We start from the raw sequence: 16,580 nt of genomic DNA on the forward strand, positions 1-16,580 counted from the left end.
GTTCTGGAAAAGTGAACCTCCCAAACCTGGCTCAACTGAACACTTGGAAATTACAGACGGAAAATTTTATGTTATTCATTTTTATCCATAATAAAAATGCTTTCAAATATTGAAAGAAAATGAATAGGCAGAAAGGGGCTCTAAATCTTTGGAAAACACTACACTGTTTTGTTTTTTTATTGAAAAGCTACTGAAGAAAAGACTAACCAACACTTTGATTAAGACAAACCGATTTCCACAAATGAGCGTCCTTAAAGATGAATGATAGCTGAAGAAAAAGGAGAAAGAAAGAAAAGAAAAATTCTTGTTTGTAGACTTGGGAGACAATGTTCCTTCAGAAGACTTTAAATCAATTTCTGCATCCACCACGGGAGGCAATTCTACTCTCTAGGCTTTGTCTCCTAAAGCCAAGTCTCTAGAGTGGAGGGGGCACTGGGGAAACTCCATTGTCCCTGAGCGTCCCTGGGGAGGGAAAAGGGCAGGGTAGCAGTGTTCCCAAGATGCCTTGGAGAAGCTCCCTATTCAAAGCTAAAGTAAAACAAAGCCCTTCAAGAATGAAAGGGCAAGGGGCATGGTCACACTTTTGCTTCACGTGGGCCTCAATGAAAAGCACTTGCTCCACTCTCTTAGCAAGTCCAAGTTGAGTGTCTGAATGAGCTGGGCAACCTCAGTCATGAATTCACTCCGCTATCGTGCTGTAGAACATGACACCACCATTACTTATATAAACCGCTTTTGGAAATTCCTACTTCGCTCACTGAGTAGGCCCTAAACAAACAACATACACTCAGTAATTATATCTGGGAGTGAAGAACTGGACCAGCATTGGGAACTTTACTTATCACTTATAATCTTTTTTGTTTCCCCTTACCAAATGTCACCTCTCCATTTCCACTCTTGTCAAACAGTTGGAAAGCCACTATGAACATGGAATCTGGAGCACATAAAACAGATTCAAAGGCCAAAAACTCTTGATAGGAGATCAACCTGGAAGGAAATATAAAACGTTACTGGGGCTGGAGGGATGATGGCTCAGCTATTCACAGCATGCACTGCTCTCACAGGGGGAGCCAGACTCGGTTCCCAGTACCACTGTAGATCCAATGTGCACACACACACACACACACACACACACGTAAACTAAACTTTTTATTTTAATTATGGGCTAGTAGAAAATAGGAAAATACTGGGTGTACTGGATGATTTTATGAAGCAGAGTTGGAGTTTAACAAAGATATTTTAATGTAAGCTAAAGCATGAGGGTTAGAGATAGAGGACCCCAGGCAAAAGTAACACACACCAGAGCACACAGGCGTGTGCTTCTCGCAGAAGGCCCAGTTTATACCCTGGGTCCCAGATCCTCCAGGGAGAGTCATCAATGCCAGGCATTTACTATGTGCTACTGTATGAACTGTAGCTTGGGGTAAACAGGTGAAGGGGAGATGTCTCTGTGGAAGGGAAGGAACATCAGACTTCTGTAAGCCCTTAACAAAGTAACTAACATGAGGATTAGTCAATAGCTCGTAACATCTGGAGCAGGCCCAAAGCAAGCCTACATCTAATCAATAGTCTCTCGACCCCGGACTGCTGACATTTTAATCTGGATAATCTTTTGTTATTGGGTCTTCTATGATTTGTAGCAATAGTCAGCAGTATCCCGGGGTCTGAGCAGGAGATGTCAATTTCGTCCCTCAGTTGCAAGCAACGAAAATGTCTTCAGATACTGTCAAAGATGTCCCAGAAAACAAAATTACCCTCATTGAGAACCAATGATTTAGAACTAATCATCGATTCGGAGAGAATGTAACGCACAGCCCAGAGGACCATGTTAACTACTGGCACAGAAATACAGCCTACAGGAAACTGCAAGACCACACGGAAGTCCGAGAAAATAAAATTTAGAAAAGATGCTCTCTCTGCCTCAGGGCCATCTTGCTTGAAACTCCTGCACCATGAGAGTGTGGTGGAGGCGGAAGTGGTGGAGCTTAAGTCTGTGAGAAGAAAGGTGAGGCAGAGGTCCCCGTAATCTGCCTGTGCAGCCCTGGAGGCTGGAAGGCACAAACAAGGTATGTCGGAGCCAGGGATGCTGAATGGTTGTATTGTATGCTAATGTTGGCAATTCACCTCCATGGATCTGAAACTTTACCACCAGATCACCAAGATCAACTGAGAGACTGCCCTACTCACAACCAAATCAGTCCCCATTGACCCTCTGCCACAGACTGTGGTATTTTACTTCTGGTGTGTGTGTGTGTGTGTGTGTGTGTGTGTGTGTGTGTGTGTGTGTGTGTGTATGTGCGTGTCTTTCATATATATATATATACATATACATATAGAGAGAGAGATTTCAAAATGGATGTGGTGGCACATACTTGTAAATCCAACACTGGGGAGATGATGAGGTAAATTAGGAGTTCAAGGTCAGCTTCTTCTACATAGCAAGTTCAAGGTTAACCTAGGGTACATGAGATGGCAGGGGCTGGGAATCTTTTAGAAATAAAAAAAAATGTATTTGTACATAAGCTATGACATCTGGATCTTTTGGCAAAATAAGCCAAAGGACAGAAACTTAAATGAAATAAATTCAATAACTACCTTGATAATTACCAAAAAGGTTGAGAACAACAACAAAAAAAATCACTATATTATTCTTTTTTGGTTTTTGGGGGGTTTTTTGTTTTGTTTTTTTTCGAGACAGGGTTTCTCTGTGTAGCCCTGGCTGTCCTGGAACTCACTCTGTAGACCAGGCTAGCCTCAAACTCAGAAATCCACCTGCCTCTGCCTCCCAGAGTGCTGGGATTACAGGCGTGCACCACCATGGCCCAGCTATATTATTCTATCACGTTTGAAAAGACAATAATATGTCTTTAAGGAACTCTCAAAAGGTGGAATCTCACATTGCTGATTATTTAGAACTTACGGAACCCTAAGATATATATTTAGTGAGTTCTGAAATTAACCAGGAGTCAAAATAACGGCAGGTTAATGACCTCAGAGGGCACGCATGTGGGTTGAGTCAGAAATCACAGCGATCTTGCCAAGGAGATTGCACGTTTCTGGTGTTTGGGAATTTGTTTGTTTTTTGGTTGGTTGGTTAGTTGGTTAGTTCTGGTTTTTCCTGTCTTTTCTCTTTGAGAGGGTCTCAGGTAGCCCAGGCTGGCCTCAAAGCCTCCATAGAGGATAATGCTGAACTCCGGACCTTCCTGATTCCATCTCCTCAGAGCTGGAATGACCGGCTTGCGCCCCAAATTATACGGCCTGCAGATTACAAAACCTTCACACTAGTTCTTGCAAAAGCCTGTCAAAGATGAGAGGAAGCAGGTCCAGTATCAAGGACTGATGGCCCTGGACAAGGGTCTTAGCCTCTGAGCTTCCTTATAATGTACATCATTTAACATTTAAGTCTCAGGCTTGTTTTGAGAAATCTGTGATACAAAATATACGGAAAAGCAGCCAGTACAATGCACCGCACAAACAGGCACTATTGTGGCTTAGCTGTAACCGTCGCCACTGCTATGAACCCTTTGAGTCACCATCAGATACAGGTCTACAGAGAGGGGCAGCACCCAAGGCTCAGGAGTGGACCCTTAGGCTCTAACCCTGGGATTTGGGACCCACCCACCTCATACGGCTGCCAGGCTTCCTGTGTCCTTCCCTGAAAACCACGGTGCCATTAACACAGATCTAACCGACAGACATGGGAGCTTGGAGCCAACAGGACTCACTAGCCCTCAATGCACCACAGCTTTTGTGACCGATCACATTCCTAGATCTCCATCAGCAAGCTCACCAGGTCCCTGAACTTTGCCGGCTGTGACCCCCATTCCTGGCTAAGGGCCATCTGACTCACCTATTATTTTTTGTTTATTTTGTTTTAAATTGTTTTTTATTTCGCTCTTTCTGCTATTCTTGGTGTTTTGATTGTGAGCCTAGCCTTTAATCACTGAACGTCTCCCCTGCTCCCTCTGCTATTCTTAATGGATGATCATGCAAGTGAGACAAAATTACCCCTTAAAGGCACACTGTTATTTTTCCCCTCAAGCTGAAAGTACAGAAAGATATTCATAGAAAAAGTCCCACAGTAATTAACATTTATTCTGAATAATACATATCAGACAATTAGGGGAAGATTACTTTCTTAGGAAAAATACCATATTAAAAATTTTAAATAGGACTGGAGAGGTGGCTCAATGGTTAAGAGCACTGACTGCTCTTCCAGAGGTCCTGAGTTCAATTCCCAGCAACCACATGGTGGCTCACAACCATCTGTCATGGGATCTGATGCCCTCTTCTGGGGCATCTGAAGACAGCTACACTGTACTTGCATATAATAAATAAATCTTTAAAAAAAATTTAAATAAAGCCAGGTGTACTGGTGCGCACATTTAATCCAAGCCCGACCTCTGAGATTTTGAACCCTGATGCACATATTGACTGCCAAGACAGCTAGGGCCATAGCAGTGATCCCTGTTTGCAAAAGGCAAAACTTAAAGATCTGGCAGGGCATAGGGAAACACTCCTGTAACCCCAAAACTAGGGAGAGAGAAGCAGAAGGTTCTAGAGTTCAGAGTTACAACAGAGTTCGAGGCCATCCTGGTCTACAGCTTCTAAAAGCAAAACAAAACAAACTAACTTTAAAAGTAGTGTATTTATGTTCACCGACATAAATGATCTCAAGAAATATGTCTCCTAACATTATACCCACTCGTTCTCAACAGCTATGACTGGCAACAGCCTCCTGACCAGTATTCAGGGTATCCTTCCAGCCTTCCTCCATCGTTCTTTAAAGTGTAGCCAGAGGGCTTCTTCAACTCTCTACAAAACAAAAACCTTTGCAACTTAATTTACTTACCAGATAACCCGTGCTCAAGGTGTACAATCCAATGACAATTTTGGCACAAGGGTGTCTGACTATCACCATGCTCTCTGATAGAATATTATCTTTGCCTAAAAACAGGAACTCTAAAACCTGCACAGTCATCCCACTTTCTCCATCCGACTTTCTGTTCCCTTCTACTCTCCAGTCTGTGGGGACCACTTAAGTTTAAGTCTCTAAATAGTTACCTGCCATGGATGCATCTTTCTGTATTCTCTTATGTGACGGCAATTACACACTCCTTCCTAACCTCTCCATGCCCGTCCACACGCAGGTACCACAATCCACTTCCTACTTCCTCAGAGCTGCCACATATGAATAAGAATCTAAAGACTTGGGAATCTTTCTAAATGCAGATGGAATCATGTCAGTTCCCTTCTAAAAAACACTGTTAACTATTCATTGGTCATTTTTCAGGTAGAGGAGCCAGATGCCTGTTTTGTCTCGAGTGGCCTGGTTTGGACCACCCTTTGTGGGGACCTGTAATGTAAAGAACTAGACCCAAGGCCTGCTGTGGCTCGTAGTGCCTGCATACCTCCCCTTGTTCCTTCCCCAACCCCTGCTCTCAACACTGGGAATAATTCATGCTCCTTCCACTCAGGGCCATCAGTCAGCGACACATTCTCCTTGGAACGATCCCCACCACCTTCTCCAGGCTTTTCTCTATTCCGTCTGCTCCACACAGCCCAGCTCCAACATCACATCCCTTAGGAGAGACACCCCAGGGCCCCAGTTCCTCATCACACACTCTTGCAGTCTAGCACATCATACCTTTACAGAGCCGTGCACACAACTCTCATTAAAGCAGTAATGCAATTCAGTTTTAAACGACTAAGGTTTAGACTTTTTTATCCAAAAGATACAGATTATTTTTTTTATTCAAAAGAGTTTATCATGGAACACAGGTTTGAATCAGGATAAGAACCCGTGATATTCTTGCACAAACTCAGTTCAGTATATGACTATGGAGAGGCAGGTTTCCTGATGCAGTGTGAGGAAAATGGCTTGACGCTTCACACTTGTTTTTATGCCTCCACTCACTGAAATATGCACTCAAAGTTGGGTTTAATAACAAGAAAACTCAGGCTGGAGAGATGGCTCAACTGTTAAGAGAATGGGCTGCTCTTCCAGAAGACCTGGGTTCAATTCCCAGCACCCACACAGCAGCTCATACCTTTCTGTAACTCCAGTTCCAGAGGATTGGACATCCTCACACAGACATACATGCATGCAAAACACCAATGCACATGAAATAAAACTAAATTTAAAAAGTAATAACATGCTGGGCGGTGGTGGTGCACACCTGTAATCCCAGCACTTGGGAGACAGAGGCAGGCGGATCTCTGAGTTCGAGGACAGCCTGGTCTACAGAGTGAGTTCCAGGACAGCCAGGGCTACACAGAGAAACCCTGTCTTGGAAAAAAAAAGAAAGTAATAACATGAAAACTCATAGTATTGAAATTAGTGATGTATCTCATAACTTTTACCCTTTAGGAAAAACTTTAACCTCAACCTGTAAGTCGTGACCCCTTTGGGGTCAACCGACTCTTCAAAAGGGATAACCTTCATATCAGATATTTACATTACAATTCATAACAGTAGCAAAATTACAGTTATGAAGTAGCAACAAATATAATTTTCTGGTTGGAGGTCACCACAACATAAGGAACTGTATTAAAGGGCCACAGCATTAGGAAGGCTGAGAACCACGGAGCTAACTAAAATGCTACTTTACTTTAGTTCATGCCAAAGAACCTTTGGTGAAATTAAGTCCTTGAGGGCCTCATGAGTCCTTGGAGGAACAATACACCATCAAACTGCTTATCAGGTCACTTTGCTACCAAGCAGTACAGCAGAAGCTAAGAAAGCATGAGCCACTATGTGGTTGCTGGGAATTGAACTCAGGACCTCTGGGAGAGCAGTCAGTGCTCTTAACCGCTGAGCCATCTCTCCAGCCCCAGAAAGTGTAGTCACCATTAAACAAATTTTAGGAACGTAAGAATAGATGGAGTTGCAAGATACCAGGACCAACCATTCCTCAAAAGCAAGCAGCTGGGCGAGGCGTAGCTAAGCATATGTGAGGGCCTGGACTCCATATCCTGCTCCAAGGAGAAAGACAAGACGGAGAGGGGGAGAGAGAGAACCAGTATGTGGGGTTGAGCTGAATGAAACAAAGGCCGGCCCGAATGGGGTTGCTTGTACTGACATGGAATCAAGGAGACAGAGATCAAGAATCAAGGGTACCAGGAGCACTCACTAGCTACATATTTTTAAATGCCTGAAATTTTATAGTGAAGAATGACTAGCATTATTTCTTCTGACAATAAAAATAATTCTAACCATTAAAACCAATAGGTGAGCTGATTTTATATATTTTTTAAATGAACAAACTTTTAACAATTTGAATTTTTTAGGTCTCCAGAATTCAGCATCAAAAACACAAGTAACCTTGAAATATAGAATAAGTCACTTTGAAACATATTTTATGCTCAGTAAAAAAAAAACAAAACAAAGAAAAGAAAAACAAAACAAAACAAAACCCCAACTTTCTCTTTTTTATGAGAGATAATCAGAGATGTGCTCCCTAACCCCAAAGCTGCTGTCTAGGAATCTGAATATGCCCGACAGATGTGCTTTCTGTGGCAAAGAATGAATTTCTAGGAATTTTGACTGACTAATATACTTGGTGGCAATATTAGGAAATCCTAGGATTTCATACAAATATCATTTTTGGATTTCCCTTGACAAATTGTGAGCTTGGGCAATAGGCAATTTCTGGTCCCGAGTGACATTTGGTAAGCTCTTGGTGCCAAAAGAAACTGCCTCCAAAAAAGACAGCTGTAGTCCCCGGCTGTCTCCACCTCAGGACACTGGGTCTCACTCACAGAGGCTTACTACATGCAGCAAGCAGCCCCGTTAAAATGCAGACCCTATAGAACCCACTAAATTGTTGCATTTTGCCGATCAGTATACCACCCACCACACTGCTGCGTGGTTAGAGTATATTGGAGCCAGAAGGGCAGAGCTGTTTGCTTTCCTATGAATCCACCAGCAGGAGAGGCTCAGGCACAGGAGAGCTCACCGGGTCCCTGAGCTTTGCAGGATGCACGCCCCATCCCAGGCCGAGGTCTACCTGACCAACCTATTTTTTAAATTATTTTATGGGGTGTGAAGGAGCACATCACACTCCTGATCCTCCCGCTCCCACCTCCTAGGTGCTGGGAATTTTTATTTGGAATGTGTATTTTATAACTTTGAAGTAACAAATTCTGTGACTGTGTAGTAAATGTTTCCACCATGTCCTTTATTGAAATGGAAACTTAATACAATAGCAAAATGTTTGTTGCTTTTGTAATTTTCTACAAAATTTTGTAAAATAGTCAAACTTTCTGCCAAAATGAATGGGTCTTTGACATCCATGGTACATAAAATAATAATAATTTAAAAAAACCCACTCGTGAAGAGGCAGAGAAAAAAAGACTGAGTCTTCCCAGTATGGCAGATAGAACTTCCAGAGAAATTCTGACTAGACTAAATATAGACACCACCATCCTGGAGTTACAGTTTCAAAGAAGCAACTGTCTAAATATTTTAGATCAGATTGCATGATAATAGCCTCTGTGATCTGCATTTAATGCATAAAATCATTTTACTTTTCATTACGAAACTAGAACTCCAAAGTTCAAGCCACAATCTCATAAATAACACTTGGCTAACGGCTGACTTTTAGACAACCCATCGGGCTATTTATACCACACCATGCTGCTATACCTAGTACCTTATTTCACCGTCTATGGGAGATGACAAGAAAGAGTAATTCATGGGCTATAAAAAATGTGTGTGTGTGTGTGTGTGTGTGTGTGTGTGTACACTGTGTTCTTTTGTACTCATAAAGTTTTATGCACATAAAGTTCCAAAAGCAATATAATAGATGTCACAAAAGACTTATCTCAAAGAATGGTGTCTTGTTAGGGTTGTACTGCTGTGAACAGACACCACGACCAAGGCAACTCTTATAAGGGCAACATTTAATTGAGGCTGGTTTACAGGTTCAGAGGTTCAGTCCATTATCATCAAGGCAGAAGCATGACAGTGTCCAGGCAGGCATGGTGCAGGAGGAGCTGAGAGTTCTACATCTTTATCTGAAGGCTACTAACAGAATACTGACTTCAAGGCAGCTAGGGTGAGGGTCTTAAAGCCCACACCTACACAGACACATCTATTCCAACAAGGCCACCTCTCCCAAACGTGCTACTCCTAGGGCCATCACAAACCATCACAAAAGACTTTTGACCAGTCCTAAGCTAGGTCTCACCTCACACTTAGCCAAGTTACTTAACCTTGTCTCGACGGAGCCTACCCATTCCTTGGTTTCACTGCTTCATAGGGGATTGTACATAATATTGCTGCCATTTCAAGCTATGCTCTGCATCGATGAAAGGCAAGAGTCCCAGCTTTCTAGAAAAATACTATTTTCCTCTGCTTCTATAGTATCAATTTATGGGTTAAATGAGTCTCAGTTTCAAAAACATGAAGAAAGAAAAGAAAAAAAAAGAAAAGAAAAGAAAAGAGGGAGAGAAGAAGGGAGGGAGGGGGCTGCTGCTAGGTGTGGTGGTCCCTATAAGTCAGTACTTAGGAGGGTGAAAAGCTGGGGAATTACCATATCTTATAATTCATTAAGAAATAGTATATTTAAAAAAAAAAAAAAAGTATCTTTAAAATGTAAACTCACACCTGGTGGTGGCAGCAGCACACGCCTTTAATCCAGCACTAGGGAGGCAAAGACAGGCAGATCTCTGAGTTTGAGGCCAGCCTGGTCTACAGAGTGAGTTCCAGGACAGCCAGGGCTACACAAAGAAACCCTGTGTAGAAAAGAAATTGTCACTGGGAGGCAGAGTCAGATGGACCTGTGAGTTATATAGACCAGCTAGGACTACACAGTGAGACTCTATCAAAAAAAAAAAAAAAAAAGAGTAAACTCAAGTCAATATTACTCGATTCTTTACTACACAAAAGCTATATACTCTCCCAACTTAACACTAAGATTCTACTTGACTGTGTGAAAAATGTCCTACTTTAACAATACACCGCAGCCCACAAAAATCATATAAAGTTTCAAAGGAGAAAAAGAAGCCAGATAATTCCAAAAAGCATCAAATACTTACACAAAAACATGGATATTCTAAAGCCAGGTCTGGAACTAAAGATGTGGCTCAGGGTTTGAGAGCATGGACTGCTCTTCCAGAGGATCCAGGTTCAATTCCCAGCCCCTACATGGTGGCCTACCGCCATGTTACTCCAGTCCCAGAGGATTTGATGCTCTCGCCTGGCCTCCTTAGATATTGCATACACAGACATACATGCAGTCAAAACATGAAATAAAAATAAAGGGGAAAGTAGGACCAAGTGTGGTAGCACACACCTTTGATCCCAGCACTCGGAAGGCAGACAGAGGCGGGTGGATCTCTGTGGGTTCAAGGTCAGCTTGCTCTAATAGTGAGTCCCAGGACACCCAGGACTACATTGAGAGATTCTTGTTTCAATAAATAAATATAAAACCAGGTCTCAGATCCAATGAACAACAAACATGTTGATATTTTCTAAAAGAGCAAAATGTATGTGTTACCTTTAATAATTCAAAATATAGAATTCTAATTAAATGAATTCATTCATTCCCATAAACCGTCTGTCTAACCACTACCCAGACTCTATAAATGACCTGATTGGCAGCTTGGGAGCTGATTTGACATTTTTAATACTAGACAAAACGTATAACCTTTATCCAACCCCTGCCATTACAATGATGCATCTTCCAAGTCATTAAAGACTCATTGAGAAGTCATGTGACTGAGGCTTGGGGTAAGGCAGTGTTTTGCTGTGGGGTCCTGGACTGGGGCAGAGAGCGTGCAGGATGGAGACCCACTTTGGAGAGGCATTTGGAGGACACAATGAAGAATCCATCCATTGTTGGAGTCCTATGCACAGATTCACAAGGACTTAATCTGGGCTGCCGTGGTACGCTGTCCTATGAGCATGCTGGAGTGATATCTGTCCTATCCTAGCAGGCAGCTAAGCTAACCTCTGACCCCACCAACATCCCTGTGGTATGTTTACAATCATATAATGGGAGCATTATGATCCAGAAACACGGTGGCATCACAGTGGCTGTGCACAAAATGGCCTCCTGACATCTGATGCTAGCTCTCCAGTGGCCTCTCACTGGGATTCAATCATGCCTGTCTCAGTTAACTTGTTAAAGTATTAAAGTTCCAGAAATCAGGCCATTCACTTAACGTCCAATGTGGACTTCCTTATTTATATGACAGCCAGTTACCAAGGTGTCAGTTAGAGAGGAGCATGGTGGCCTCATTTGGGCTTTTGTCACTCTGCTCTTTGGTGACAGACACCGTAGTCCAGGATCGCAGTCCATCATGGCCTAGAACTATGTAGCCCAGGTTGACTTCAAATTTATGGTCTCCCTGCTTCAAACGCCTACACATCCTGGGATTATAGCATTTGCTACTAAGGTCTAGGGCACTTTGTATATAGAACTTTGTTGTAGTCAATAAACCTGTTCTAAGGAAAAGAAAAAAAGACTTCATTGAGCTAACAATTAGTTGGCTGTCCCAAATTCCTTGCATTGTGCTGAGTTCTATGGGACAGTGCCAGGGAACTCAGAGTCAGCTCCTGCAGAGGGGAACTCCTGCAACACCCTGGCTACGTCCTCCATTACAGCAGTCAGCTACCTAGACTGCAGGAGGCCAGTCTTCCCTCTCCAGCCTTTTCTAAAGTCTGAGATGCTTACGGTGATGGATCTCCATAACCTCTTCACTGTCCAGCTTCTCACACAAGCACCTCCACAGCTAGGGGGAAAATCCTCAGCCCTTAGTGGAAAATATAGCTGAAGAATGACATAGTGAGCGATCGCTTTCTTTATCTAATTCAGTTAAGTGTTACACACATTCCATAATCCAGCCCACGCAGTTTTCCTAAGGTTAACAGCTCCCTGTGAGGAGCGGACTAACTCCACGAGAAGATGACTCTGGTTGCTTCCATAACTTCATCCTCATCCAGGCTAGAAGTACCCCAAGATGGGAGTCACTAAAGATAAGACACAGCAAAAACTGAGCACACGAAGTCCCCAGTCTCACTCCAACTACATCTGCTGGAGCAACAGAACAATGCCACAGTTGTCACACCAACATAATTACAACACACAAATACACACACACACACACACAAACACATTCACATATGCATACACTCACACACATACAAACACATATACACACATACACATGCATATACTCACACATACACACACATACAAACACATACACACACATGCACATACTCACACATACACACACACACATACAAACACATACACACACACATACTCACACATATACACACTCATACACATACACACACAATACACACATTCACACATGCGCACACTCACACACATACATACACTCACACATATACACACAATACACACACATTCACACATGCGCACACTCATACACATACATATACACACACATACTCACACATACACATACTCACATACATACACATACATACACTCATACACACAATCACACATACATACATACACATACACATATGTACACATACATATACTGGACACATATACATACACACACATATACACACTCACACATATATACACACAATCACACATACACACATATATACACACTCACACACATATACATACATACACACATTCACATATACACACACATACACATATACACATATATACACACATACATACACAGACTCACATCTATACACATACATACATACATACACACATACACACACTCACACATATATCCATATACATCAATATACATACACACATATACACACATACACACACTCATACACATATATACACACACGCACACTCACACACATACACATACATACATACACACATACACACACATACATCCATATACACACATTTATACACACACACACACACACACACATGAATGTTCTTTCATGCTTCCTGGTACTTCTTTTTCCCTCCCTGGAATTCTTCTCCCTTTCTGTCTATCAGAACGGTCCCCTCCCCCTGGCTTCATTCAAGTGTCACCCTTCTGAGATCCTGTCCAAACTACTCCGCGCCAGCCAAGCTGCTCAGGTACTTCTCTCTGTGTGTGCCATTACTCTGTTTACCCCACAAATACTGACTTGTTTCTGTCTTTGTCTGGTCCTCTCTTTCCCGTGAAGCTATGAGCTTATTCTTACAGTCAGCAAACTCATTCTCCTCATGCATTTATTTATTTATAAGGTCCAGTAGAACCTGGCAAAGTGTGGTGTTTAACATAATGTTTTCCATCTAAATAAGCAGAGAGATGAATACAGACCAGTCCTGGAAGTTCATAGTACCTATATCCTCCTAACATTCTATAATTTACTTTTTTGTTTTCTTTATTGACATTTGTGGTTTGCTTACTGACACATTCTAACACTAAGAATAATGCCTGACACATTAACAGGCATTCCATATTTTTCAAATAAATAAATAAATAAATTAGTTTTAGAGCCCCATTCTATGCAGAGTATTCAATATAAAATATGGCTTCGCTCATGCAAATTTTTTCAGGAACTAACAAATGACAACACACTTGATAATGGCAGTAAATACCACCACTCTTATAAATTTCAAAGGAAAGATATTGGCTACCATTAAAACTCTAAATGCAGGCCGGCCGGGAAAGATGGCTCAGTGGTTAAGAGTACTTACTGCTCTCACTGGAAGCACGGGTTCAGTTGCCAGCGCCCATGGGGCAGCTCACAGCCATCTGTAACTCGGTATCCAGAGAACGGGTAACCTCTTCCTGCCTCCTCACACTGCACCATGCGCATGGTGCACTCACATACAGGCAGACCAAGCACTTACACACACAAATAAATAAATTCTAAAATAATTCCAGATAGAGGCTGGTCATCACGATGCCCCCTTAATCTCAACACTCAGGAGGCAGAAGCAGCAGGATCTGAGTTCAAGGCCAGCCAAGGCTATGTAGTAAGACCTTGCCTCAAAAAGCAAACAAACAAACAAACAGACAAAAAGGTAGATGATAGATGACATGAAACTTACAGTTTTTCATTTTTAATAAAGTATACAACTGGCTCTTTTATAAAAAGCTCTTACCCATCCTTGGTTTGATCAGCTACTCCTGCCAAGAGCTGCACAATCTTTGGGTTGCTGTTTGGATCATTGTACAGGCCAAGATAGCGTTGAACGAAGTCTTCTGGTGTCATGTAATGTTCCCCGTCCACCTCAGTGCTGGCATACTGAAAGACAAGTAAGCAAGACACACTGAACACAGCGAGACTCAGCACCGGCCGGTCACCAGCTGACACTATTTGGGGGAAAGTAAACCAGAGGACAGTTCTGAAATCAAAATGAGGGTAATGAGTGTGGATGTTGCCTCTGGATTCTGGAAAACCAAACACCCAGATACCAGTTGAAAACCACAGAAAAGAACTGATACACAGTCAATACTGACAAACCCTGAAAATCTGCTGGGTGAAAAGAACCAGACACAAAAGGCCCACAGTGTAGAATGCCATTTACATAAAATGTCCACAAAGGCAAATCCATGGATGAGAACACAGAATTATGACAGCCAGGACTTGGGGAGGGAGACGGGAGCTAACCTCCCAGTGGGTGTGGGGTTTCCTCTCTGAGAACGATGACTTTGTTCCGGAATTGCATAATAGTAATGGTCTCACTTTATACATGTCTAAAATAATCCACTGAGCAGTACACTTTAAAATGATCACAACAAGAAATTTTATATTATGTGAGTATTTTTTGGGTTTTTTTGTTTTTTGTTTTTTTTGTTTTGTTTTGTTTTGCTTTGCTTTGTTTTGGAGGATTTGGTTTTTTTGAGACAGGGATTCTCTGTGTAGCCCTGGCTGTCCTGGAACTCACTCTGTAGACCAGGCTGGCCTCGAACTCAGAAATCCACCTGCCTTTGCCTCCCAGGGTGCTGGGATTATAGGTGTGGGCCACCACTGCCCGGCTTTATGTGAGTATTTTATCTCAGTTAAAAATTTATGAGTTGGGGCTAGAAAGGTTCTGGAGTTAAGAGCCCTGGTCACTTTTCCAGAAGACCTGGATTCTGTTCCCAGCACCCACATGGCAGCTGATAACAGCCTGTAACCCCAGCTCCAGAGGATCTATCGCCCTCTGCTGGCTTTCTAGGGCACGGCAACCACATGGTACATAAACACAAATGCAGGCAAATAAATAGCCACACACATAAAATAAAATAAATAAAATTTTTGTCTTGGTTTGGTTTTTTTGTTTGGTTTTTCAAGACACAGTTTCTCTGTGTAACAACCCTGGCTGTCCTGGTTCTCTCTGTAGACCAGGCTGGTCTTGAACTCACAGAGATCCACCCAACTCTGCCTCTCAAGCTCTGGGATTAAAGATGTGTGCCACTACACTTGGCAATAAATAAATGCTTAAAAATGAGCAATAAAATAAAATACACAGGAGCTGGCAAGATGATTCAGTAGATAAAGGCACTTGCTAAGAAGACTGGTCATATGACTTCAATTCTTGGTAATCATACAGTCAGAGAGAACCAATTCCCAAAAGCTGTCCTTAGACTTCTACACACAAGCCATAGTATAGTACACACACACACACACACACACACACACAAAGTGTAAAACTACATGGGCTGAGGAATATAGCTTTCTCAGCTGAGTTTAATTTACAGCACTGCAAAAATAAAATAAGTAAATAAATATAAAGATACTGGTAAGATACAAGGTACCAGAAAGACTGAGGAAAGTGTAGGTAAAGGCTGGAAAAGAAAGAAAAATTCTTTCAAGTCAATTTTTTTTTTTTTAAGTACACTTATCCAAAAAACTCCTTATCATTTCAAGGACAGTAAATCATCAGCAACACTCTGTGCCCGGCGGTATGACCAAGCATCATTCCCAACAAAGAAGCAAGATCAGGGAATTTCCCAAACTGAAGACTGGAGGAGTTCATTAAGTGTCAGGCAAAATAATAGATAGATAGATAGATAGATAGATAGATAGATAGATAGATAGATAGATAGAATCAATGTGAAAATCTCGCCAAGGCCTCATTCTCTGTCATAAAACTGCAGGACGATGGAGGGGAAAAAGAAAAAGAACAGTCCCAAAAGGTCCCAGAGAGAAACACCAGGTCAGAATAAAGCATCAGGGCCACGCTTGAAGACAGAGAAAGTATTTCCAACTGAGAATCCTAAGCTTAGCCAACTCCCCTTCAGATGTACACTTAGCTGCACTATTTTGAGATAATCCATATTCTCAGCAGTACTTTTCTGCCTTCGTGTTCCGTTTCTCAGGAAACGATAGAATTTTTCATTGCATTTATTTATCTGGGGCGGGCATGCATGGCACAGCACAAGTGTGGAGGTCAGAGAGCCACTTCCGCAAGGCATCGCCTTCTACCATGAGGGTCCCCAGTGTCAAACTCAGTCACAGAGCTTGGCAAGTAGTGCTTTCATCAGCTCTGGTCTCTCGATGACCGCACTAGGCTTTTTTTTAAAAGAGAGAGTAAACTAAACCAGAGAGAGATATAGGATCCAGGGCCAGGCAATTCACTGAGGAATCGGGCAAGGGAAGCCCTAGAACCACCGTGTGG

The 16,580-nt window shown here is 42.3% G+C and overlaps 1 protein-coding gene and 1 pseudogene across 1 annotated transcript in view; one reads left to right on the forward strand and one right to left on the reverse strand.

Moving 5' to 3' along the window:
• Slc25a12 (solute carrier family 25 member 12) overlaps nucleotides 1–16,580 on the reverse strand; it is a 95,933-nt gene that overhangs the window by 56,516 nt on the left and 22,837 nt on the right. Inside the window, exons 3-4 of the mRNA XM_052182684.1 lie at nucleotides 14,079–14,221; nucleotides 872–987 (exon numbers count right to left, since the gene is read on the reverse strand). Coding sequence (XP_052038644.1) covers nucleotides 872–987; nucleotides 14,079–14,221 — 259 coding nt within the window. The remainder of the gene's footprint in view (nucleotides 1–871; nucleotides 988–14,078; nucleotides 14,222–16,580) is intronic.
• On the forward strand, nucleotides 1,826–11,064 carry LOC127686425 (ragulator complex protein LAMTOR5-like; annotated as a pseudogene).

Source organism: Apodemus sylvaticus, chromosome 5 (assembly GCF_947179515.1).
Source record: "Apodemus sylvaticus chromosome 5, mApoSyl1.1, whole genome shotgun sequence".
NCBI classification, from domain to species: domain Eukaryota; kingdom Metazoa; phylum Chordata; class Mammalia; order Rodentia; family Muridae; genus Apodemus; species Apodemus sylvaticus.